Genomic DNA, 22158 nt, shown 5'->3' with positions numbered 1-22158 from the left:
CAGGGAGGCAGAGAGAAGGGGCAAGGCAGCCCGGGAGGGAGAGCCTGGTCACACGACAGCCCCATCCGACAGGCTCCGGCCCTTCCCGGCTGTGTGACCTCGACAAGCCACTTGCCTGTCTGAGATGCTGCCAGCAGACCTGGGACAGGGCCAGCAGCACAGAAGGTCCTCGATAAAATGGCAGTTCCTCCCAGGACCAGCGATCCCGGCCCCCGTACTTACGGTATCAGAGGGAGAAAGGAGCAGGCAGAGTGGGCGAGCGAGCATTCAGACCACGGCCAGGCTTTATTGCTCAGACAAGTTAAACACGGAGCGTGAACGAGGACCCCAAGAAGGCAGAGTCCAGACCCACTGAGGCAGGAGTGGGCCCTGGCAGCCCAGCCCCTTCTGCCACCCAGACAGACAGACGTTCCCTGCGGGCGGCAGCCCACACGGGCGGGGGACAGGATCCCCGGCTGCGGGACTGCTCGGCTGCACTCACTGGGAACCTTGGGCACGTAGCATGTCCATTCTTGCCTGTGACTGAGGGGTCAGAGGGCCCTCCCACCTCTGCACCTGCCTCCAGGGCCCCCCCACCCCCACCCCAGCAGACCTGCTGACAGAACGGAGGTGCAACCTTCCGGGACACACAGCCAGCCCTTCCCCTCCTGCAGCAGGGAGAACCCCGCCAGCGAGGCCCCTGCAGCAGGGGCAGGAGGGCTGGGCAGAAGTGACCCCCGCGTCCCACTTCCCAGATAAGAATGAGCCAAGAGGGGCGGGCAGGGCCCTTGCCCCTCCTGGGAGGTAGACGGTCTTGTCCACGGCACACAGAGCAGACACACACACACACGCACACACACACTCCCGCCCGCCTGGAGAGGCCTGGAGCCCACAGCCCTTTGAACCCTGCGCTGGCTTGAGAAAGGTGGTCCCAGAGGACCCCTGAAGGCACGTGTCCCACCCGCCGGCCACGCCGCAGGGCCCACGCCCCCCCCCCGGGGCTCGGCCAGGTCGGGCTCGCTGGAAGGCTGCTGGGGGCTGCCGCAGACCAGGATCCCTGTGCGCGTCCCCCGGGACAGTGAGTGCTGCTCCTGCGAGGAACGCTAACGAGCCCCAGGGAGGAGGGCTCCCTCTGGGAAGCAAGGATCTGGACACAGCTCTAGGGGTGGTTTCAACAAAGGGGGGCTGGGCCCGAGCTCAGGGTTCTGAGCAGGGCCCAGCCGGGGGCCCTGGGAGAAGGACAAGTGGGAGCCGGGCCCCAGACCGAGCCTTTTCCACAGCAGCCCGTTTCTCCCAGCACCGCCCAGGCTCAGCCAGGCCCCACCAGACACGCCTGGCAGCTGGGCGCCGGTCGGGCTGGCGGGGCAGGCAGCGGGCCGAGGGAGAAACACACGGGACACCAGGAACAGCGGATGGAGGGAGGCCGGGGTGACAGTGCGCATCCCCGCCAGGGCGGCTTCCTCAGGCCCCCACACGGGCCAGGCACCCGGTGCGCACAGCTCGTGGTGGTGGAGGCGGCTCTGGCCCCTGCCCAGCTCCCCAGAGACCAGAGTAGGGGGCAGGCCAGCAGGAATACGGAGGTGGGCGGAGCTCGGCCCCGCTGCCTGGGCTGCGGCCACGGCCGACACGGCAGGGGCACACAGACAGGTGGACGAGCAGCCCCACGGGGCAGGGGAGAGCCTGCCCTCCGCGCTTCCTTGGCACCGGGCCCTTGGGGGCCGTGGGGGAGGACCCATGACAAGCGTCCCGGAGTGGCCTGTCCGAGGTTCCCGGGAACTGGGGAAGGGGCGCTCCCTAGCCAGCCAGCCAGCCGCTGCTCTGGGCACTCGAGGAGCATCCCGGGACTGCTGTGGGCTCCCACGGAGAGCAGAGCGGCGGGGAGGGGCCTGGGCAGCGGGACGAGGCCGGGGGCAGCAGCACACTGCCCTTCCCCGAGGGAGAGCCACAGGAGGCTCACCCCACCCCTGCCCAGGTTGCCGTGCCTCCCAGCTCACGCCAGGACCGGCATCCCCCAGGAAGCTCCTCCTGGCCCTGCGGCCCTGCGAGCGGTGTGAGTCCGGACACCCACCCGGCAGCCTGGTTCCAGCGGAGCCGGGCCAGCTGCGAGGGGCGGGGCCAGGCGGGCCGCCCATGCGCAGCCACTGCGGGCTCCGCTCTGCCTCCAGTCCTGCGGCCTGGGTCACCCCGAGGCCCACGCTGCCTGCCTGCTGCCACCTGCCTGCTGTCTCCTTGCTGCTGGCCAAGGCCCGGGGCAGGAGACACAGATCTGGAGAGAGGAAAGACAGAAGAGGATTCCAGGTGTAGGGACAGGTGTAAGGGGGCTGACAGGAGCTAGGCAAAGGCTCCTCTTCCAGGCTGTTCTCCAGGGTCAACGCTCCAGGCCTCATCCCTGCAGGCCGTGCTCACACAGAGTCCGAGGGGCGAGCAGGAAGGAGCGGGTCACCTGACCTGCCTCACAGCTCTCCCTCCAGGGTGTCCGTGAGCTTCTCCTCATCAGCCTGCTGCTTCTGCTGCTGGATCCTGGCATAGGAGATCGCGTCGCCCCTGGGGAGACAGCGAGTCAGTGTCACAGGACGCCCAGTCCTCCCACCCACCAGCAGATTCCTGGCCTGTGACCGAGGCTTCAGCTGCAGGGACAGCAGGTGTCCCCAGAGACCCTGCTGCTAGGATAGCCGCCTCTAAGAGAGGCACAGGCTGCCCGGGATCTTGGATTCAGAGTTGCAGCCCGGGCTCTGAAGCAGAGGGCGGCAACGGACTGGGACGCCAGGCGTGGGCGCTGGACGGGAAGAGGCTCTGCCGAACCACAGACCTGCCATCCCCACTGTCGGCTGTGGCGGGGCACAGCCAGGCCACCAGGAAGTCCACCAACCCTCCTGCTCTCATTCCCGTGAGCGGCAAACACCCTGGGGACACTGATGAGAGTCACTGACAACTGCCGTGCCCGTTCCCACAAGCGGACACCAGGGGCCCCTCCTGGACCCTCCGCACTGAGAAGACTACAGGAGGTGGGATGTGAAGATCCCTCCCAGGGGCTGGGAGAGGCAAACGCACTTTTTGCCCAGAGCCGAGAGTCCGTACAGCACCCCAGTGGCGAAGGCGATGGCGTTCCCCAGCAGCGTGGTCAGGGTCAGGCTGATGACGATGGGGACGATGGCCATCCTAGGAGAGAAGCCCAGGTCAAGGCGGTACCCCTGCCCTGCGGCTGCCATATGACTTCCAGGCTCCCCAGACTAACCCAGGCCCCCCCTCCCAGAGAGCCAGGTGCAGAAAGGGTCCCCAGAAATCAGTCCAGACACAGGGTCACGGCCAGGCTTCAAAAAGTCCTTAGACACCCGTGCACTTGTCTGCGAAGTTCCGTGTACTTTCTGAGGCGAGGACCCAAGCCTTCATCAGACCTCTGGAAGGGTCTGTGGTACACAGGGTAAAACAGCGCTGGGGTCATCCACCCACCCCTTCGGGGGACAGGCCGACCCGAAAATCTCCTGTCAGTTCCTCCCTAGCGGCTTTGTGACGGGCCAAGTTCCTGAACTCCTCCCGTGTGAACTCCACACACAGTGCCTGGAACAGCATCAGCACCAGGTAAAGGTCAGCTCTTCGTGGTGCAGTGAAACCAGCCTTATCTCAACAAGAGAGATCCCAGAGCGTGAACCGCACAAGGCAAGGGGTTTCCTTCTGGTCCCCGCCACGGTTGGGCGCCCCCTGGCGGCAGGTGTCCCCTCTGGCTCGAGTGTCCATGGGCTGACCCTCGATTCCGGCTGGGATTTCCAGACCCCCGTGGCAGTGGGTTAACTAGGCCAGGGAGATACCGCAGCCGGAGGACCAGCGCTCTGTCCCGTCGCTTCCCTGGGCGATGCCGTCTGGCCCAGCAGCCGCACCCGCCCACGCACACCCCGCACGCTAAGGCGGACACTGGGCCGCCAGATGGGCCGCCGCAAGTCCGCCTGCCTCTCTACTCAGGCGGGACATGCGATCGTGAGGTTTTGCTGTGCTTATAAAATCTTTCAGTAGTAAAAGAATAATGGGAATTAGAAAGAAAAAAAAAAGACCAAGGGGGAAACCTTCTATCAACAAAATTAAGGGGAAACCGGCTGGAAAGATGTCTGAGAGAAGGAGAACAAAGGGTTAAGAAATCTTCACTATAGGAAACATATAACTTGCTGAGTGAAACACTGAGACGCCAGTAGGTAAGAAGTAAACTAGAACATTTTCAGGAGAGAAAATGCAATTAGTAAAAACGTTCAGAAAAACAGCTCAATTCTTGTCAGACACGAGACGGGCAGCACCAGCGGGGTGGAGAGGAGACAGACCCCCTGATCGCCTCTTGGGAAAGCAAGTCAGTCACATATTGAAATCTTTCCAATGACTAACCCACAGCCTAACAATTCCATGCCCAAGGAGAGATCTAGCCTAGGGAAAGCACCACAGGAAAAGTTCTGCTCATCGCTGTTTACTGTGGTTTGATTTAATCTGTACCACTGTTTACAGAGGAAGAAAGCATGACACAGGGAGTGGAATAAATATTCCTGTCAGTAAAAGTAATCTTATGAAGTCTTTACCGGTGATCCTGAAAACGTTTACGTCGTGGTATTAAGTGAAAACGAGCAGGACACAAATTTACTTCTAACGGTCATACTGTGTAAGAAACAAGTTTAAAAAACCTGCAGGGGTGCCTGGGTGGCTCAGTCAGTTGAGCATCTGACTCTCGCTTTCAGTCCAGGTCATGATCTCACGGTTTGTGGCATCGAGCCCCACACTGGCCTCTGCACTGACAGTGTAGAACCTGCTTGGGATTCTCTCTCTCCCTCTCTCTCTCTCTCATTCTCTCTCTCAAAGTAAATAACTTAAAAAAAAAAAAAAACTATTAAAAAAAAAGTTTTTTAACGGACAGAAACATACCAAAATGTTCCAAGCAGTAAAGCTTTAATATTTTCCAAGTTGTTTTCAGTAAATGTATATTACTGTTAGTATTTTTAAAATACAGATCAAGGCAAGGGGCACGATGGCAGATAGTATTTTGTGAACCTCTATTCCTCTGTGGTTTAGACCCAGTAGGAAGCGGCTCTAGAATGCAACGCACATCTCCTGCTGTCAAAGCAACTGGCCTCCACGAAGGGAAAAAACCCCGGAATAAAGAACTCCACATTTATTTAGTTATTTTTTTAAAGTTTACTTATTTTGAGAGGCGGGGAGGGGCAGAGAGAGAGAGGGAGACAGAGAGACAGAGAGAGAACCCCAAGCAGGCTCTGAGCTGTCAGCACAGAACCCGATGTGGGGCTTGAACTCACAAAACCATGAGATCATGACCTGAGTGAAAATCAAGAGTAGGACGCTCAACTGACTGAGCCCCCCAGGTGCCCCAAGATCACCGCATTTATTGCTAAAGATAACCTAAATCGTGGTAACCATTGCCATTGCTGTCGGAAGCCGCGAAGGGCCTCCTGCGCACCAGCACTGTTCTAGAAGCTTCCATGCATGGGACACACCCTGAAATTCGCTCAACCTCATGACTCAGGTGGACAATGCCCCACAGCGAATCTGCGGTTAGAACCAGGAAAATCGAGGGAAGCCCACTGGCAGGTAATATTTTCTGTTCTGCGACCTGCCTTCGTGCCGGGGCGTCGGGATGGACCCCTCGTGCAAGGCTGCACAGAAGCACATCGCTGGGCCTACCAGGGTCGATTTAACAACTCTCAAACCCCGGGCCAGAGGTCCAGGCCCCGCTCACTTTTCTCTAGCCCGTACAGGCTGCAGGGCACGCATTCTCCCTGCGGAAGTGCGGGCGGCCACGGCTGTGGGCTCACCCCCCAGACGCAAGGTCACACGCCACCCCCACCGTCGGAGGAGGACTCTGCACGAAGCCCTCGCAGCCTCGCCCTCCCCGAGAGGTCCCCCCAGCCAGGCCCGCTGGCCATCGCCTGCCCTTCAGGTCCCTGACTCTGGGAACCCGGGTCGGGGGCCCCGGAGGGTTAAGTCCCCGCACCGTCCAGCCCCACCCGGGGGCCGCGCACCCGCAGTAGAAGACGGCCTTCTGCCAGGAGCGAAGCCGGTCCACCTTCTCCGCCACCGTGTTGGCAAACTCGATGAACTGGCAGCAGAAGGGCGCCTCGCAGAGCAGCAGGATGAAGGCGTTCATGCTGGAGGGCGGGGAGAGAGGCTGGTGGGCTGACAGGGTCGGGGAGGGGCGCCCCAATGCCCACCGGAGTGCCGCTCCCCCTCCCCCGGCTCCTCCTCAGCGCCTCTGCGGAGCCGCTCCCCACCCGAGGGCCAGAGCCTTCCCTTCACCCCTCCTGTCTCGGAAGGTGCCCCTCAGCTCTGGCCGCCCCTCGGCCACCCCGTTACCGCCACGGTCACCGACATCGTCGTCTGCGCGGGGAAAGCTGTCCCCGGCAGCGGCTCACCCATCAGGACGGCCAGGAGGAGGTCATCAGCCCACAGCAGTCACTGGGGGCTGACCCCTGGGAAGCCCACACGGGGAGGAGGGCACCTAGCAAGCCCCGTACCCTGCCCCTCCTTCCTGTGTTCCGGCTGGGGACAGCGAAGCCACGGAGACAGACCGAGGGGGTCTGCTCCAGTCTTTGTTCTCCACGGCTGGGTCACGGTCACAGACGCCGGGCCCTCAAAGAATGCCACAGCAAGCCTGCGTCCACCCCAAGCCTCGGAGGAAAGTGCCCTCATTACCTACCAGGGACAGAACCCAAGCTGAGGTGCCCCGGGAGCCCACCTGAGCCCAGAGCAGGGACTCTGCACAACTCACACGCCCCCTGCTACAGGCCAGTCCCCCCAACCCCCCCACATCCAGGCCGGCCGGTCTCCTGACTGCCTCTGGCCAGCACAGGCCTCCGGGCCCCGGGCCCCGCTCCCACAGGCCTTACCACTGGCCTGAGTTCCCTGAGGGCAGGGTCCCACCCTGTCCGCCTCTGTGTCCCTCCCAGGCCAAGCCCCACGTGGGCACCGACGATGCTTGGTGCACAGCCACTTCTCACGCACAGGTGGCTCAGGCACGGCCAGAGTTTCACTGGCTGATTCTCACCCCACCCCCTCCGCCTTCCCTTCCAACGGGATCGGGCTACCCAGGCAGGAGGGGGGCAGGGAACTCACCTGGGCCCTTCTAGCCCCTGGTCCCACACCAGCTCTAACCTGCCCCGTCTGGCTTGCCCACCTCCGACCTGGAGCTCCCAGCACCTGACTCCAATCCCACCAGACACCAAGCCTCCACCAAGCCTCCTCCAGCAACCCTGATGGCCCCCGAGCTCCCACAGGCCAGGCCCCTGGTAGCAGACACAGTGCCTGCAGAGTCTCACTCCGTGGACACTCGGGAGGCATTTGTGACCCCGGCCCTAAACCCAATGGAGGCCTGGGTGAGTGTCCCCCCTGGCCTGGCCCTAATGAGAATCAGGACAAGTGAACACGGCAGGGTGGAAAGGAGGTGAAGACCCCCGCAAGGCGACCAGAAATCCACGTGCCCCCAGCCCCATGGGGCAGGACAGTCACGGGGCTACTCACATCATCCACACGCCGGCCGCGATGTTCAGAGGGTGGATGGTGACGCAGTTGAAGAGGCCCGAGATGGCGCAGGCTTGAAAGCAGACAGGAGCCGGAATTAGCAGGCAGGAAGGGACAGAGCCTGCCAGGGAAGACCCCTGGCAGACCCTTTCCGACACCCAGCACTGCACCCTGCCATCTGAGACAAGCGAGGTCCCTGTAAGTCCCCCACGTCGTGGGTGAGGACCCAGACTGGGAGAGGTGAGGCAGCTTGGCCCAGACCCCACGGCAAGGGTGCGGCCGGCTGCAAGGGCATCTCACCCTGTCTCCAGTCCAGGGCCTGGAGGGCCGGCCTCCGCACCCCAGCTGTACCAATACCCGCTGCAAGGCATCGAACGTGAAAAAAGAGGATCTCAGGCCTCAGGTTCAGGCAGGTGTCACCATTCACAGGGCTGGCCACACAAGAAGCCTCTGACGCCAAAAATGAGGCTTGGATTTTGCTGGGGCGAGGCCTGCTGCCCCTCCGGGAACAAAAATTGGGACCAGGTAGACCTGGGTCACAATCCCAGCTGTGACCTGCACACCAGCTGAAGAACCTTGGGGACGTCCTCGTCACTTTTTGAGGCCTGTTTTGTCCCCTGAGTGCGGGCAAGTGCCACAGCCCGGCCCAGCCACCCCTGAAACACCAGGCCCTGAAAGTGGCTTCTCCGGGGTCCCAAGTGTGGAGCCTCGCCCAGTGCTCCCAACCGCACCCCGAGGGGTGGGCGTGCCACACTCCCCTCGCTTCTCCCTACAGCCAGCAGCCCAGCTTCACCAAGAACTGGCGGTTCCCAGGCACAGGCTCCCAGCTGGAAGCAAAGCCCTGCCCAGGGCCATAGCTGGGGTGGGACTGGAAGCTGGGCCCCGAGGCAGCAATCAGCAGCCAGTTCATTAAACTTGCAGCAGCTCGCCTGGCACCTGATCCCTGCCCGGGCCTGCAATTCTCCTGCTGTTCTCCCAGGTAACCCTATACGGGCTGCAGGGGGAGGATGAAACCAGACGAAGTGAACCCAGACTGCAGGGGGCCTGCCCTCACGCGGTCCCAAGGTCTCCTAGAGGGACGGAGGCACTTTCTGCCTACTAGCGGCACTCAGCCTGGACACGTCCCATTAGCCTCCAGGCAGCAAGGTTCCCCGGAGACACAGAACACAGACCTGAGTGCCCACAAGACAATGCCCCTGCTGAGTCAGTACTTCTCCTCCAGCTCTGACCCTGCCCCCACTGTCCCACCAACGGCCCACCTTAGGGGAGGACGAGGTTTCAACCCAGAAAGAAGGCTGGAGCAAGGAGTCCTTTAACAATCCAGCCCGGAGGGTGTCTCACCCCTTGGAGATCCGGACGTTCTGCCTAAAGTGACCAGCTGGAAGCACAGCCCTTATCTGAATTCCTGTTTCATCACTCAAACTTTTTTAAGATTTTATTTTTAAGTAATCTCTACACCCAACGTGGAGCTTGGACTCACAACTCCAAGATCAAGAGTCGCAGGCTCTACTGACTCAGCCAGCGGGGCGCCCCGCATCGCATCCCTAAAACTCTTGCCTTGCACCCCGCCCTGCGATCTCCTATTTGGTATTTGCATAACAATCACCTCCCCCCAAATACTCAGGTGAAACCGACACAAGTTTCTCCTGATGCTTCTGGAGTAGCCCCAACACCATGAACTCCTGGGGCGGCCCAGGTACCTCACTTTAAGAAGCACAGAACGGGATGGGAGACCAGGGTTAACCCGGGAGCCAGCAGGGCTGCTGAATCCAAGGCAGAGGGAGGGTGAGGGCCCAGAGGCCACAGGCAGAACTTTTCCTTTCTCCACCACTGGCCCCCTCACCCCCTACAGGACCCCCACTCTAGTCTGCAAGGAAAACAACTAGCCACACTTGAGAGGATCCTATCTAAAGCCCGATCCCGAGCCGCCAGTCTCTCCTACAAAGTCAAAAAGATGCTTGCTCTGACAGCAGTGACAGGGACTCAGGGGCCTTTTTGGGATCTGCAGAAGGGCCTGTCCCATGATCACCTCTGGATAAGGGTGTGCCCTTCTGCACAGCACACGCCTGACCCTGCACCCCTGAACTTCCTTCCAGCACCCAGCCACCTGGGACGACTGTGGGACAGGCAGGGGACCCTGAGCAGTGTTCCCTCCGGCCGACTTGATCAGGATCTGCCCTGCTCCCGCCCTCTGTGCCAAGCGGGCACTGTTCAAACCCACTCCAGTGATTCCCAAAGGTGAGGGCCGCAGGACAGGACAGCAGACCATTCGAACAGACCAGACACGTATTTGCCACATGAGCTTCATTTTACTCCTGCAGCAGGTCTGCCTTCCTAGCGGTGTTCTTTGGGCGGGGTGCTAAAAGAGCCTGGCTTCCGTGCAACTTGAGGTCAAGACGTGTGTCGGGATGGCGCTGGGGGAATATGAAGAGGGGAGAGGAGCGGTGGCCGACGCAGAGTCGACAGCAGAGGGAATGCACTGGCCTCGGAGTGGACAGTGAGGACCCAGATGCTCACTGCCCGGCCCTCCCTCGAGGACTACTTGTGCCCGGGCACCACCCGCCCATGTTTAAACAGCCTTGGCCCAAAGGTTAAGGGGGCCTCCGCCCGCGCCAACAGGTGAGGCTGCCTCCCGGCCGGGCAGTGCTGCGCTCTCCCGGCAACATACGGGAGGTCTCGGAAAGCCCCCGGGGCAGAGGCCGCACGCACCGTCCCGGCGCTCAGATGCGGCGCGGGGGGGCAGTAACTCGGCCACGGTAGTTCACGTTCCCTCCTGGAATGTCCCCAGCGCCGCCAGCCCAGCCGCGGGCCCCGCGGGAGCCCGGGCCGCGGGGCCGGGACCATAGCAACCGCCAGGGCGTCCGCTCCGCGCGCGCCCACCCACCGCAGACCGCCCCCCGCCCCACCAGCCCCTCCCCGCGGGGGCGCGCCGGAGGGGCGGGGCCGAACACGCATGCGCGGTGGGCGGCGAGGCCGACCCCTCCCCCGGGCCGGGTACTCACAGACGGCCCCCAGCACCCCCGACAGGCGACACAGCCAGCGGTACCACCACGTCATGCCCTCCTCCTGCGCGGGCGGCGCGGAGCTGACGGACGCTGTCGACGCCCCGCCCGAGCCGCTCATGGTGCCGCTGTCTGGCGCAGCCCGCCACCCTCACAAAGGGCTCCGGAGCCGGCCGCGTTGGCCCGGCGCGCTGCCTTGTGGGAGAGGCGGCCGCTCATTAGCATAAGGGGCGTGCCTCGCAGGGCGGTGGCGGGTGCGCCCGAGGGTCTCGCGCTGATCAGCATAGGGGGCGGGGCCTGGCGGCACCCGCCCTCCCGGGTGGTCAGGTCCTCCCAGCCGGACCAGCACAGGGGCGGGGCCTCGCAGAGAATTAACGAGTGTGCCAGCGTGGGGGCTCATTCTCGACCCCACGCTCCCTCGTCCCTCCTTCTTGGGTAGAGAAAAAGAAGACCGCCACGGGTGGCGTGGGGCTTGTTCAGCTCAGTATTGGGTCTAGAGCCCTGCCGCTGCCAGGGAATTCCGGCAATGCCCTGGGGTGGGTTTTCAAGGCAGATTGGACAGGTTATGTGAAGAAAAACGCTACTCAGACTGCACATTCCGTTTATTGGTACAGAGGGACTTGGTGACTGCCTTTCCAGACAGAGTCCAGACCCTGCCTCCCGCCGCCTAGCCTTTTGCATGTTGGAGGAGGCCCTAAAGGAGATACTTAAGATTGGACGGAATTCAAATTGGAAAGCACTCAGAGACCAGAGTCAACCCTCTGGGGCTTGCCAGGCACCTAACAGGTGCTCATAAATGTCAAGTTCGTTTCTTTCCTTTCCAGAACCTGGAGGAGACATCCTACTGTGCACGCAGGGCACTGGAGGTTTGTGCTTGGAGAGGAAGCTAGGGTACGGCCCAGCCAGGTTCCTGCACTCAAGATCCGAGGGTCCAGTACAGGCCCCACAGGCTAGCGCCCGCCTCCATGAAGCCCTGGCTAAACTCCATCTCAGCCTGGCTTCCCTCGGACTCCCAGTAGAGTGCCTGCTGCCCACGGAATGTCATCGTCTTCAGGCTGTGGATGTCCCGGATCTGAGGGGAAAGGGGCAGCCCCAGAGGGCCGGCCAAAAACGGTAGCTAGCATTTATGGTGCCTTTAATATACAAGGGACCATACACTCGGGGCCACACACTTAATCCTCACACAACAGCCCTGTCAGGAAGCCACTACTATTCTACCCAGGAAACAGGTTCAGAGAAGTTGTATTACTTCCCCAAGGACACACAGCCAGGATGTGAGAGATGGGTTCTGAGCCCAGGTCTGTCTAATTCCAGAAGCCAGGTTGCCTCCAGCAGGGGAGCTGACACTTTGCAGAGGGCAGTTCTCCCAGAACACACAGACCTCATGGGAGGAGGGTTTGATCCACTCTTCTGGAAAAGTTATATCAGGATCTAAAATTATGCTTGAGTTCTGGGTTAACTGTCTACATCAGAAAAGGTCTTGTCTATTTCACTCCTGTGGGGAGCTCAGTAAACATCTGTTGGTGAGTAAGTGGAGGAAACTCTTCTCTCTCATTCTTTCACAAATGATTTTGAGGTTTGGGGGCAAAGTGGGTATAGCACCCCCAGTTCTCATCCCCAGGGACAGCTGTCTAGACTCATAGCAAAAGTCAACCCATTCTTGTCCCCATCCTGGTAGCCTTACCAAGATGTGGCTGGCATCAGTGCCTGTGCCCACGCTGGTGACCAGGGCATGGATGGCAATGCGGGCCCGTGGAGCCACATTGATGAAGATGCGGCAGCCCCCCAGGTTCCTCCCACGTGGACTCATCGAGGGGCTTACGATTTTACCCCAGGGTCCAAAGAGCTGCATATCACACTCTGCAGAGGAGAGCAGGTGGATGGGCTGGGTGTGGGCCACTTCAGGACCTAGCAGCCCTGGGAAAGACCACTAATGCCAGAGGCCAGGGCGGCTCACAGCCAGGGGGCAGTGAAGGGGGGCAATATGGCATTGTGGTCAAGATCAGGTCTCCGCCACAGAAGCCCTCGCCGAACCCCACCTGTACCACTTTCTGCTGTGAGACCCTAGGCGAAGGCGTTAAATGCTCTGAGCTTCAGTTCCCTCCTCTGTAAAGTGAAGGTAACTGTCACAAAGGCCAATGACATTAGGAGCCCACGGGAGCCCCGCCTGCCTGTGCCTCCTGCCCGTGCCCCTGGTGAGGCAAGAGCCCATGTGGGGGAGGGAGGCCAGAAGAGAGGAGCCTGAGAAGGGGCGGCCCGCCCTTGAGCACTCAATGCCTGTGCTCAGGCACCAAAAAGCTACTCGCTGAGGGGGGGGGGGCGGGGGAGGCAAATCTCTGTAGAAGTGAAGCCTGGGGGGGCCCAGAAACCTCTGGAGCTGGCTAGGGAAGCCACCTTCAGCCAGCTTGGGCTGTTGGGAGAGGGAAAGTCCCCGGAGACCTCCAAGAGGGCTACTGGAAGACACCAGTGGGGCCATGGGATGCCATCCTCTACCTGAGGGGTGTGTGTGTGTGTGTGTGTGTGTGTGTGTGTGCGCGCGCGCTCACTCACACGTGCAAGCATGCACGCACACACCAGCTCTGTGGGGGCTGAGCAGAGAGGACACTGCACTGGAACAGGGCTGGGGGAAAGCTGCTCACAGAGGACCTTGAAGGGTCTTGAGGGACATGAGTGCCAGGGCAGCCACCCATGTGGCTGCAGGGGCCTAGCGAGGGAGGGACGCAACACACACACCAGGACCTCGTCCTGGCACAGGGAGCTGGTGGTGTCCTCCTCCATGACAGTCAGCCGCCCGGTAGGCGGCACCCGCAGGGACGTGGGGGAGGCTCTGCTTCCCCCCCCCCCCCGCCCCCCATACCTCTGTGGGAGGCTCCCGGGGCAGGCTGGCTCCGGTACCGCAGCACAACTCCGCCTTCCGGCCGCTCACGGCGCTGCCTCACCAGGAGCGTGTTGGCTTTGGAGCTGAAAGTCATGTCCGACAGTTTCCCGCACATCTTCCTCCACGTGAGCCTGCCCCAAAGCAGCAACATGTCCCCTAGGAAGTGACGGAGTGGTGAGGGTCCAGCACCCCCTGCTCTGGGAGGGCAGCACGACGGCCCTGGGGTAGACTGAGCTGTGGTCGGGCCCCAACCGTCCCACTTCCTGCCTTTGTGGCTCTAAGTCATCGGACACAGCCTCAGTTTCCTCATCTGCAGAACGGGGACAATCGCACGACAGGCTCGAGATGGCCATGATGATTATTGGGGGGGGGTGGAGAATGCACTTGGTGTATCCCGCTGGGAACAGGGCAGGCTGGAGTCCTGCTCACCAGTGCCCGAGGCCCCACACCAACCCGGTGGTGCGTGCGGCCCCAGACGTACCAGTGCTGCAGTTGAGGGAACTCTCGAGGACTTGAACGGTCACCACCTCACCCAGGGGCCGCCCGATGGCCACTACACAGTCAGCCTGCCCTGGGCCTCGCATGTCAATGGTTCCTGTCGGCTTAAGGTGCTGCCGGCCACAGACGCCTGGAAAGGAGGCAGGAGCACAGGAGAACGGAGCTTCAGGGCGGGGCGTTCCCCGAAGGGAGGCCCGGGGTTTTCCACGCTGGGTAGGAGACTGAGAGGTAGGGTGGCTGACAGCCTCCTAGGCCCAGCTGGAAAAGCATTCTTAGGTCAGGGGAGGGGCTGCATGGGTGCAGGCAGGGCACAGAGCCGCTTCCGGATGCTCCAGTGAGAGGGAGGCAGTGTGGACAGCAGCACGTGGCCTTGCGTCCCACAGACCTGGGTCGGATCCTGTGAAACCTCAGGCTGAGGGTAAGGAAAGCGAGCTTGCACTCGGCCAGCAGAAGCAAAGTGGAAGGAGAGGGCCAGCCTGGAGCCCCACCTCCCAAGGCCACGCCTTCAGCCCCCGCCGGCCGCACCCAAGTGCTGCTTTGCAGGATGACCCCAGGAGGTCCCCACAAGGAGGCTGTCCCAGCTCTCCCAGCTGGGGACGGCTTTGCCCACCCTTCCCACAGCCAGCCAGTGCCCAGACAGAAAGTTGAAGGACATAACTGGACACAGCCGGGCTTTCCTGGGGCCCAGGCAGAAGCCCCTGAAGCCGGGGAGCTGGGGAGAGGAGGTGGGCCTGGGGCCGGGGCCGCTCCGGAGGAGCACCAGCAGTGGCTTCCTCGGGGGGCGCCGGGCTGGGGGTCCCCTGCCCAGCGCAGGGCCCAGCCCAGCAGCCCCGCACCGTGGCTGGCTTGGGCAAGTGCTGACAGAAGTGGGCTGGCACCAGTGCCTGGGACCCGGGTCCAAGGCAGTCATCGTGCCGGTGCTGGATGCCGTCTCCGCAGGAGACAGAGCACTGCCGGGAGACAAAAGAGGGAGTTGAGGCTGACCTCGCCGGAGGGCGTCGAGGACAGCAGTGACTGCTGGCCAGGCACGATCTGATCTCATCTGTGCACAGCCCGGGGGGCGGGCACACGTCTCCATTCCACGGGTGAGGAGACAGAGGCTCGGAGGGGTTACCTTGCCGGGTCACGGCACCAGCACCCCCCCTGCCCTCCTGCCCTCGTCTGAGCTCTCGTTTCCAGCAGGACCCGACGCCCAGAGTCCTTGTGCCCAACGCCGGCGGTGGCTGTCTGCTTTGCCTCCATCCCCCCCTCCCGACCGTGAGCGAGATCTTCCCTCAGGAGACCTAACCACATCTACCTTTGTCTTTCCACTACCTTGCGAGGTGACGGCGCCAGAAAGGCAAGAACGGAGACCCGAGTCACCTTCCCCTTCGTGGCCTGGTGTCTCCAGACCTCGGTCCAGACCCGCCCCTCAGGTCTCCAGGCCTCGCCGTGTCTTCTGTCTCTAGATGCCCTGACTACTTCCTCCCGCCCCAGTCTCCCCCTTCCTTTCAGGGGGTCACGATGAATCCAAGCCCCCAGGTCCCTGCGTATGAGGACCCTCGGCCGACGCACGCCCCAGCTGCCGTGCTCACCTGTGTCCAGGTGCTGACACGCCACCGGTAGGCGCAGTCGGCGGTGATGCAGGGGATGCTGGCCTGAGGCCGTACCAAAGCTACACAGGCCGCCCCGTCCACCTCGACGTCCTGGCCTTGATCGAACTGCACACAGGCCACGGAGCGCGTGGCGGTGCCAAGGCCACAGCTGGCTGAGCATGGTCCAAGGGACACGATTTTCCACCTGCGAGGACAGAAGACCCCAGGGTGCAGCCCCGAGCCCAGGAAGGGTGGGCCCTTCCCGTCCAGGGCTCACGGATCCTCAGTTATGCAAGTGACAGGGACGGGGGAAGAGACGCCCTTGGATAAGGGAGAACACATCCCAACGTCGGTCGGTCCTGCCCGTGTCGACTTGTGATTAGCCTCAGCACCGCCTTGGCACCACTGACATCTGGGGCCGACGGCTCCGTCAGATGCGGTGCAGGAGGTTCACTCCACCCACTTGCCAGATGCCAGTGGCGACCCCCCTTCCCTGGTCACGGCCCTTAACGTGTGTCTCCACATCTGATTCGAAGGGGCACGGGCACCCCCATGTTTATAGCAGCGCTATCGACAATAGCCAAAGTCTGGAAAGAGCCCGAATGTCCACCGACGGGTGAATGGATAAAGATGTGATTTATATACACTTGCCGATGAAAAAGAATGGAATCTTGCCATTTGCAACAACATGGATGGCAGTGGAGGGTATTGTGCCAAGTGAAATAAGTCAGAGAAAGACAAATATCGTAGGGCTTCGCTCATCTGTGGAATTTGAGAAACTTAACAGATGAACATAGGGGAAGGGACGCAAAAGTAAGATAAAAACAGAGAAGGAGGCAAACCACAAGAGACTCTTAAATACAGAGAACAAACTGAGGGTGGATGGGGATGGGAGATGCGGGGGGTGGAGAAAATGGGTGATGGGCATGGAGGAGGGCATTTGTTGGGATGAGCACTGGGTGTTATATGTAAGAAGTGAATCAAGGAAAGGAAAGTAAAGGAAGGAAAGGAAAAGAAAAGAGAAGAGAAGAGAAGAGAAGAGAAGAGGAAAAGAAAAGAAAAGAAAAGAAAAGAGAAAAGAAAAGAAAAAAGAAAAGAAAAGAAAAGAAAAACCAAGGCTGGGCTCCTGGATGGCTCAGTTCGTTAAGCGTCTGACTCTTGCTTTCTGCTCAGGTCGTGTTTTCAAGGCTCATGAGTTCGAGCCCCTTAGCATTCTCTCTCTCCCTCTCTCTCTCTGCCCCTCCCCTGCTGTGCTCTCTCTGTCAAAATAAAGAAAGAAAAACTTAAAAGAAAAAATGTCTCTAGACGATGCCACATTGGGAGGCGAAATCGCCCCGGTTGAGAAACCGCTACACTCAGTGAAGGAACAGACAGAGAAATCAACAGCGAAATAAACGCCAGGGCGTAGCACATGCTATGAAGAAGAGGGCAGAGCCGAGAGTCATGGGGTGGGCTGAGTGTGCCATTCTGGAGTGGTGCTCAGGGAGGACTCCCCACCTCTCTGCTGCAGTGCTTTGAGCAGAGCCTGGACGAAAGGCTATCCAGAGAAGACCCATTCTGGCAGCGGGAAGGTAGCCACAGAAGCCCTGAGGCAGGTGCCATCGGGGGAGTAGCCAGAGCTCAGGGGTGTGTGCAACTGCCGTATAAATCCCAGATAAATTCCCATACGAATGACTGGGCTGCGTGGCCAAGGGACTTCAGCACAAGCCAAGAGACACCGGTGTGGGTGGTAAGTGGACCATAAAGCCACAGTATTTAAAACACTCTGACACGGGGACGGGTGGGGGAATTACAAACAACAGAAGCCGATAGAAAGCCCTGACACAGATCCCAATGTACACAAGGATCTAGGACATGATAAAGGGGCCGTCGGGGGAAATTCAGTGACTGACGTGGAGAAATAAAGCGTGCTCCCGACTTTGCGACAGACCCCAAATAGATGACAGGTGAGCTAAGCGTTTTAATTGGAACGAATTCTTATCCGTAACGGTGTATTTCTTTGAAGCCAAGGAGACCGACAGGAAGGAAACATGGCAATACAGCGAATCTATTAAGGCTGGGACACAGGTGTCTGTTCCCTTGTTTGGGCTCAGAAAAGCAGTTCGGTGGTAAAAACGCGAAGCTCCCGGGGCGCCTGGGTGGCTCAGTCGGTGAGGCGTCCGGCTTCGGCTCAGGTCACGATCTTGTGGTTTGTGGGTTCGAGCCCTGCGTCGGGCTCTGTGCCTACAGCTCAGAGCCTGCTTTGGATTCTGTGTCTCCCTTGCTCTCTGCCCCTCCCCCGCTCACACTCTGTCTCTCACTCCGTCTCTCTCTCTCAAAAATAAGTAAACGTTAAAAAAAAAACAAAAACAAAAACGCAGAGCTACAAAGAAGCAGCTGTGGAAGCAGGGCCGACAAACAAGGTGACTGTCTGCTCCTCCCCGTCAGGCTCCCACCCCACCCCTGGACCTCGTTGGCTGCAGCTACTCTGTCCTGTGCCCAGCAGGGACCGGCCGCGGACTCCGCGTCAATGCTGCCCCCTCCCGGCGAAGCCCCCCAGCCCTCCCCACACCCGCGCACCCCACGGGCACGCCACCTGCGTTTTGTTGGAACGTCACCTCGGACACCTAGTGCAGCCTGCCAGGTGGTCCTGCTTCCCGAGCACCGTCTCCCGCCAGAGCCACCCTTTAAGCCCCACCGCGACCGGCCGGGCGTCCACACGCTCCAGGACCTCGGGCTGCTTGCTGGACACCTGGGGGCTGCTGACCTGGGTGGGCAGGGCTCCGGGCCGCACGGCTCCTGCTGCTCCGGGCGAGGCAGCCCCAGGCACTGGGTATCCGGCAGGATCTCCTCGCCCTCGTCCCTCCCGTGGGCCCGTGCGCAATACAGGATCCTCCGTGCGACCCCTCCTCCACAGCTCACGCTGCAGGCTGCCAGCTTGTACTGCCACCTGGGGCAAAGCGGAGTCAGGCGGCGCCCAGAGAAGCAGGTCCCATTTCCCCAGGCCGGGAAGGGCCTGGCAAGGGCCTTTCTCCGAGGGTCACCTTCACATCTCCACCGAGAGGCCGGGCCCAGTGGACAGAAAACAGGCGGGAGAGCCCATTCTGCAGAACGCAAAGCTAAAGGCAAACCGACGTGTTCGAAGGGAAGTTGGGGGAGAGGCAGGGGACCCAAGGGAGCCTGCAAGGATATCTGTCTCTAGCAGGAACCCCAGCCCCCCACCGCGCCCGGCCGGCACTCCTAATCTTCCTTCCTGCCACGTTTGCCATATCCCCCCATCCGACTCTGTCTCCCATCTCCCCCCGCCCCTGGCGCCCGCTCCGGGAGGGCAGGGATGCCTGTCTGTCCGGCTCCCTGCTGGGTCCCTTCTGCCAGAACAGCACCTGGGCGTGGCAGGTGCTCAGGAAAGAGCAAGCGATAAACGAACCATCAGCCACATGGGCCCACGGCATCCCAGACCCCGTGAGACAACACTCACACGCTCTAAACGTCCCCCCCCCCCCATAGCCTTCCCGGACACCAGTGTGACCTGCTCCCACAGGCGACGACACGGAGGGTCAGAGGCTTCCTGGAAGGCGACGCCTAGGACCACCCGTCTCCTTGGGAAGGGGCCCACCTGGCAGGGCAGGGCTCCGGACTGCAGTCCTGGACGGGGCGGGGCCTGGGCAGCGGCCAGCACTTGGAGTGAGGCAGGGGGATGGGGCGACCGCGGTCCAGCCTCACGCAGCGGACAGCCAGTGGCACCCGCCCCCCTCCGCAGGTCACTGGGCACGGCGCCAAGGCTCGGGTCTCCCACCTGCGGTAACAGGCCAGCGTTCCCTGGGAGGCTACACGCCAGGGTAAGACTCCTTCCTCCCCGGGGGACGCAGGCTGCCGCTCCCAGCACGGTCTCCACCCCCACTCACCAAGCTGGGCACGGGGCAGCCTGGCAGACCTCCCGCCGGCTCCCAGGCTTGCTTCCCAGGTCACATAGCTCTTCCTGGACAGGGGTCCCCAGGACAGAGTCCACGCACACGAAATGCAGCTCCTTCAGGCCTGCGGGGAGGGAGCAGAGGCCCCGAGCCCCAAGAGGAGGATTCAGCCAGAACTACAGGTGCCCAGCTCTCTGGAGACTCTAGCAGATAAGGCCGACGTGGGCTCCAGCCCTGCCTCTGCCACTTCCCAGCTGGTCAAGTCACATGTTCGAGTGACTTAACCTCTCTCAGGTTGTTCATCTGCCTAACGTGCAGGGATATTTATAAAGACTTAAACATTTTTGTTAATGTTTCTTTTTGAAGGAGAGAGAGAGAGAGAGAGAGAGAGAGAAGACAGAGTGCAAGCAGGGGAGGGGCAGACAGAGAGGGAGACACAGAATCCGAAGCAGGCTCCAGGCTCTGAGCTGTCAGAGCCCGACGCGGGGCTCGAACTCACGAACTGGGAGATCATGCCCTGAGCAGAAGTAGGACGCTTAACTGACTGTGCCAGCCAGGCGCCTCTAAAGATTTTTTTTTTTTAATTTTTTTTTTAACGTTTATTTTTGAGACAGAGAGAGACAGAGCACGAATGGGAGAGGGTCACAGAGAGAGGGAGACACAGAATCTGAAACAGGCTCCAGGCTGCAAGCCGTCAGCACAGAGCCCGACGTGGGGCTTGAACCCACGGACCGTGAGATCGTGACCCGAGCCGAAGTCGGACGCTTGACCGACCGAGCCACCCAGGCGCCCCAAGATTTTTAAAGCACAGATACAAAGTGCCTGGCACATAGTAGGTCCAGAATAGCTATATGAGAATCTCTTAATGCGTTTCTGATGATGATGTTATCAGGGCTGGTTTCCTTGAATCTCTCCTTTAGGAGTGTCCTCAAAAGAAATCTCTGGTCTTGGTTGTACACATGCTCAAGTTTCACGAAGCAAGTGGTTAGCGTTTTGGTTTAAGAACGTGGCATATCTTGGAATTTTCTTCTGGTTTGGCTGCCAGGAAGCTCATGGCTAAGTTTGGGGCCCTCCTCTCACTGCTTTTCCACACCTTAAGAAATACATTTGGGTGCCAGTATTGCTGGGAACCCTAACCCTATCTTTCAGCCAATCAATGAACACATTTACATGACTGTCTGCACTTTGCCCCGGTCCCCTTGTGTATTATGTTACGTTCTCGTGTAGTCTGGATTCTCTGTAAGCCCACCCAAATGCTTCTAGAACTAGGTAAAACGCGGGGCGCCTGGGGGGCTCGGTCGGTGAAGCGTCCGACTTCGGCTCAGGTCATGATCTCACAGCTCGTGAGTTCGAGCCCCATGTCGGGCTCTGTGCTGACAGCTCAGAGCCTGGAGCCTGCTTCACATTCTGTGTCTCTTTCTCCATCTGCCCCTCTGCCGTTCACACTCTCTCTCTCTCTCTCTCTCTCTCTCAAAAATAAATAAACATTTAAAAAAAAAAAAGAACTAGACAAAATGTAGACAGGGACAGGTAAGAGTTAGCGAATGAGCCCTGGGGGCCTTACCTCGACTGCAGGAGACAGAGCACGGCCCCTCCAGGGGAGTCCACACGTGTGCGGCGCGGGCCCCCGGCCTGGCAGGGGCCGGTGGGGATGTGGCCTCCTCCTCTAGAGACCGGGGGTCTGTCTGCAGGGAACAGGGAACGAGCCGCTGGGTCTGGGTTTCACCCTCTCGATCCCTGGGCACCTGGCCTCCAGCCGTGCCAATCTCTTCAGGAGCAAGCAGAAGCGGTCAGCAGCACCCCCAAAGGCTGCCCCTCCCTGCCGCTCCTTTCTGGGGAGATGTACTTCTGGCTGCCAGAGGAAGCCCTCAGCCCACACCCACCTTGGCCTCTGTATCGCCGTAGGGCAGGGCTGAGGCTGGGGCTCGGGAGCCAGATTTGCGGGCGCCCTTGACCCCGCAGCCCCCACCAGTCTGGAGGGGACAGGCTTGGCTTGTCTGAAAGCAACGCCCGCCAGCCGGGGCCCCAGGACGCAGGCAGGAGTGTGTGTGCTGCAGGGAACTGGCAGCATTCTAACAGGGTCTGGGCTTCAGCCTGGCTTGCCGGCTGCAGCGGGGCTTTCCGGTAGGTCCTGAGCCTTTCCCCTAAGTTTTCCCTCTGACCGGGGCGGGGGGATCCCGCGCACAGCAGGACTGCGGAGGGACACCCTCTGCGCTCTGGCCAGGAGGCGGATGGTAACCAGCGCCCCCCGTTCTCTGGCCAGAGAAGCACCCAATAGCCCAGGGCACTCACGTGGCCCTGTGCCGGAGGACATGCCGTGGCCACACACGGCTCGAGGGCGGGCAGCTTCTCGTCTGTGGAGCAGGGCCCGGCTGTGGCCAGCGCGTCCGGGCCACCTGCCCCGTGCACACACGTCCCGTTGTGCGAAGCCAGGTGGGCCTCACAGGCTGATGAGCACGCGTCCGACTCCTGGCGCCTGAGGAGGATGCGGGAGTCACATCAGGCCCTGTCCCTGCCGTTGGGCCACAGGTACAGCCCAGCCCCTGGGGCAGGAGGCAGCGAGCCTGCGCCCCAGGATCCGAGAGCTCAGAGAGGCACCCCACCACGGAGCAAAACCCGGAGGCCTCTCCCTGCAGCGCGGGACGAGCGGCTGCTGGCATCCACGGTGACACGGCCCTCACCCTCCTGCCTTCCAGAGAGGACAGCGGGCCTCCGTCCACGTAATAATATCACTGCCGTGACAGAATCGGGTCACCCAGATCGGGGATGGCCGCTGCGTCTCGTGTGCGTGCGAACCCTGACAGGTGGCGTCGGGCCCGCGGCGCCGTGTTGAG

The 22158-nt window shown here is 60.9% G+C and overlaps 2 protein-coding genes across 3 annotated transcripts in view; both read right to left on the bottom strand.

Annotated features, from left to right (window-relative positions):
• Positions 1-262: 262 nt before the first annotated feature.
• CACFD1 (calcium channel flower domain containing 1) lies at positions 263-10695 on the bottom strand. 2 transcript variants are annotated; one of them, XM_086684442.1, is made up of 6 exons: positions 10485-10695; positions 7483-7555; positions 5988-6113; positions 3031-3138; positions 2428-2523; positions 263-2245 (listed from the first exon to the last, which is right to left on the bottom strand). In XM_086684442.1, the coding sequence occupies exons 1-5, from the start codon at positions 10603-10605 to the stop codon at positions 2433-2435; spliced, it is 519 nt and encodes a 172-aa protein (XP_086540568.1). In that variant the 5' UTR covers positions 10606-10695; the 3' UTR covers positions 263-2245; positions 2428-2432. The 2 variants fall into 2 exon arrangements, with proteins under 2 accessions (XP_086540568.1, XP_025780079.1); XM_025924294.2 differs by having other exon boundaries at positions 263-2523.
• Positions 10696-11071: 376 nt separating this feature from the next.
• The window catches only part of ADAMTS13 (ADAM metallopeptidase with thrombospondin type 1 motif 13), a 31695-nt gene continuing 20608 nt past the window's right edge, over positions 11072-22158 (bottom strand). Inside the window, exons 23-33 of the mRNA XM_086684410.1 lie at positions 21617-21800; positions 20889-21009; positions 19319-19448; positions 19030-19209; positions 18181-18363; positions 15435-15639; positions 14519-14810; positions 13844-13990; positions 13342-13518; positions 12169-12344; positions 11072-11556 (exon numbers count right to left, since the gene is read on the bottom strand). Coding sequence (XP_086540536.1) covers positions 11401-11556; positions 12169-12344; positions 13342-13518; positions 13844-13990; positions 14519-14810; positions 15435-15639; positions 18181-18363; positions 19030-19209; positions 19319-19448; positions 20889-21009; positions 21617-21800 — 1951 coding nt within the window. The 3' untranslated portion in view covers positions 11072-11400. The remainder of the gene's footprint in view (positions 11557-12168; positions 12345-13341; positions 13519-13843; positions 13991-14518; positions 14811-15434; positions 15640-18180; positions 18364-19029; positions 19210-19318; positions 19449-20888; positions 21010-21616; positions 21801-22158) is intronic.

Source organism: Puma concolor, chromosome D4 (assembly GCF_028749965.1).
Source record: "Puma concolor isolate L17-30 chromosome D4, mPumCon1.1.hap2, whole genome shotgun sequence".
Lineage (NCBI taxonomy): Eukaryota > Metazoa > Chordata > Mammalia > Carnivora > Felidae > Puma > Puma concolor.
This window is presented reverse-complemented; position numbering and strand designations above follow the sequence as displayed.

What these genes read in the sequence shown, in the direction of transcription:
- CACFD1 (XM_025924294.2), bottom strand. Translation starts at nt 10,605, where the DNA reads ATGAGCGGCTCGGGCGGGGCGTCGACAGCGTCCGTCAGCTCCGCGCCG. An exon ending in GGGGGTGCTGGGGGCCGTCT is followed by an intron (nt 7,556 to 10,484) that starts GTGAGTACCCGG and finishes TCTGCTTTCAAG; the next exon opens with CCTGCGCCATCTCGGGCCTC. An exon ending in GCGGCCGGCGTGTGGATGAT is followed by an intron (nt 6,114 to 7,482) that starts GTGAGTAGCCCC and finishes CCCGCCCTCCAG; the next exon opens with CATGAACGCCTTCATCCTGC.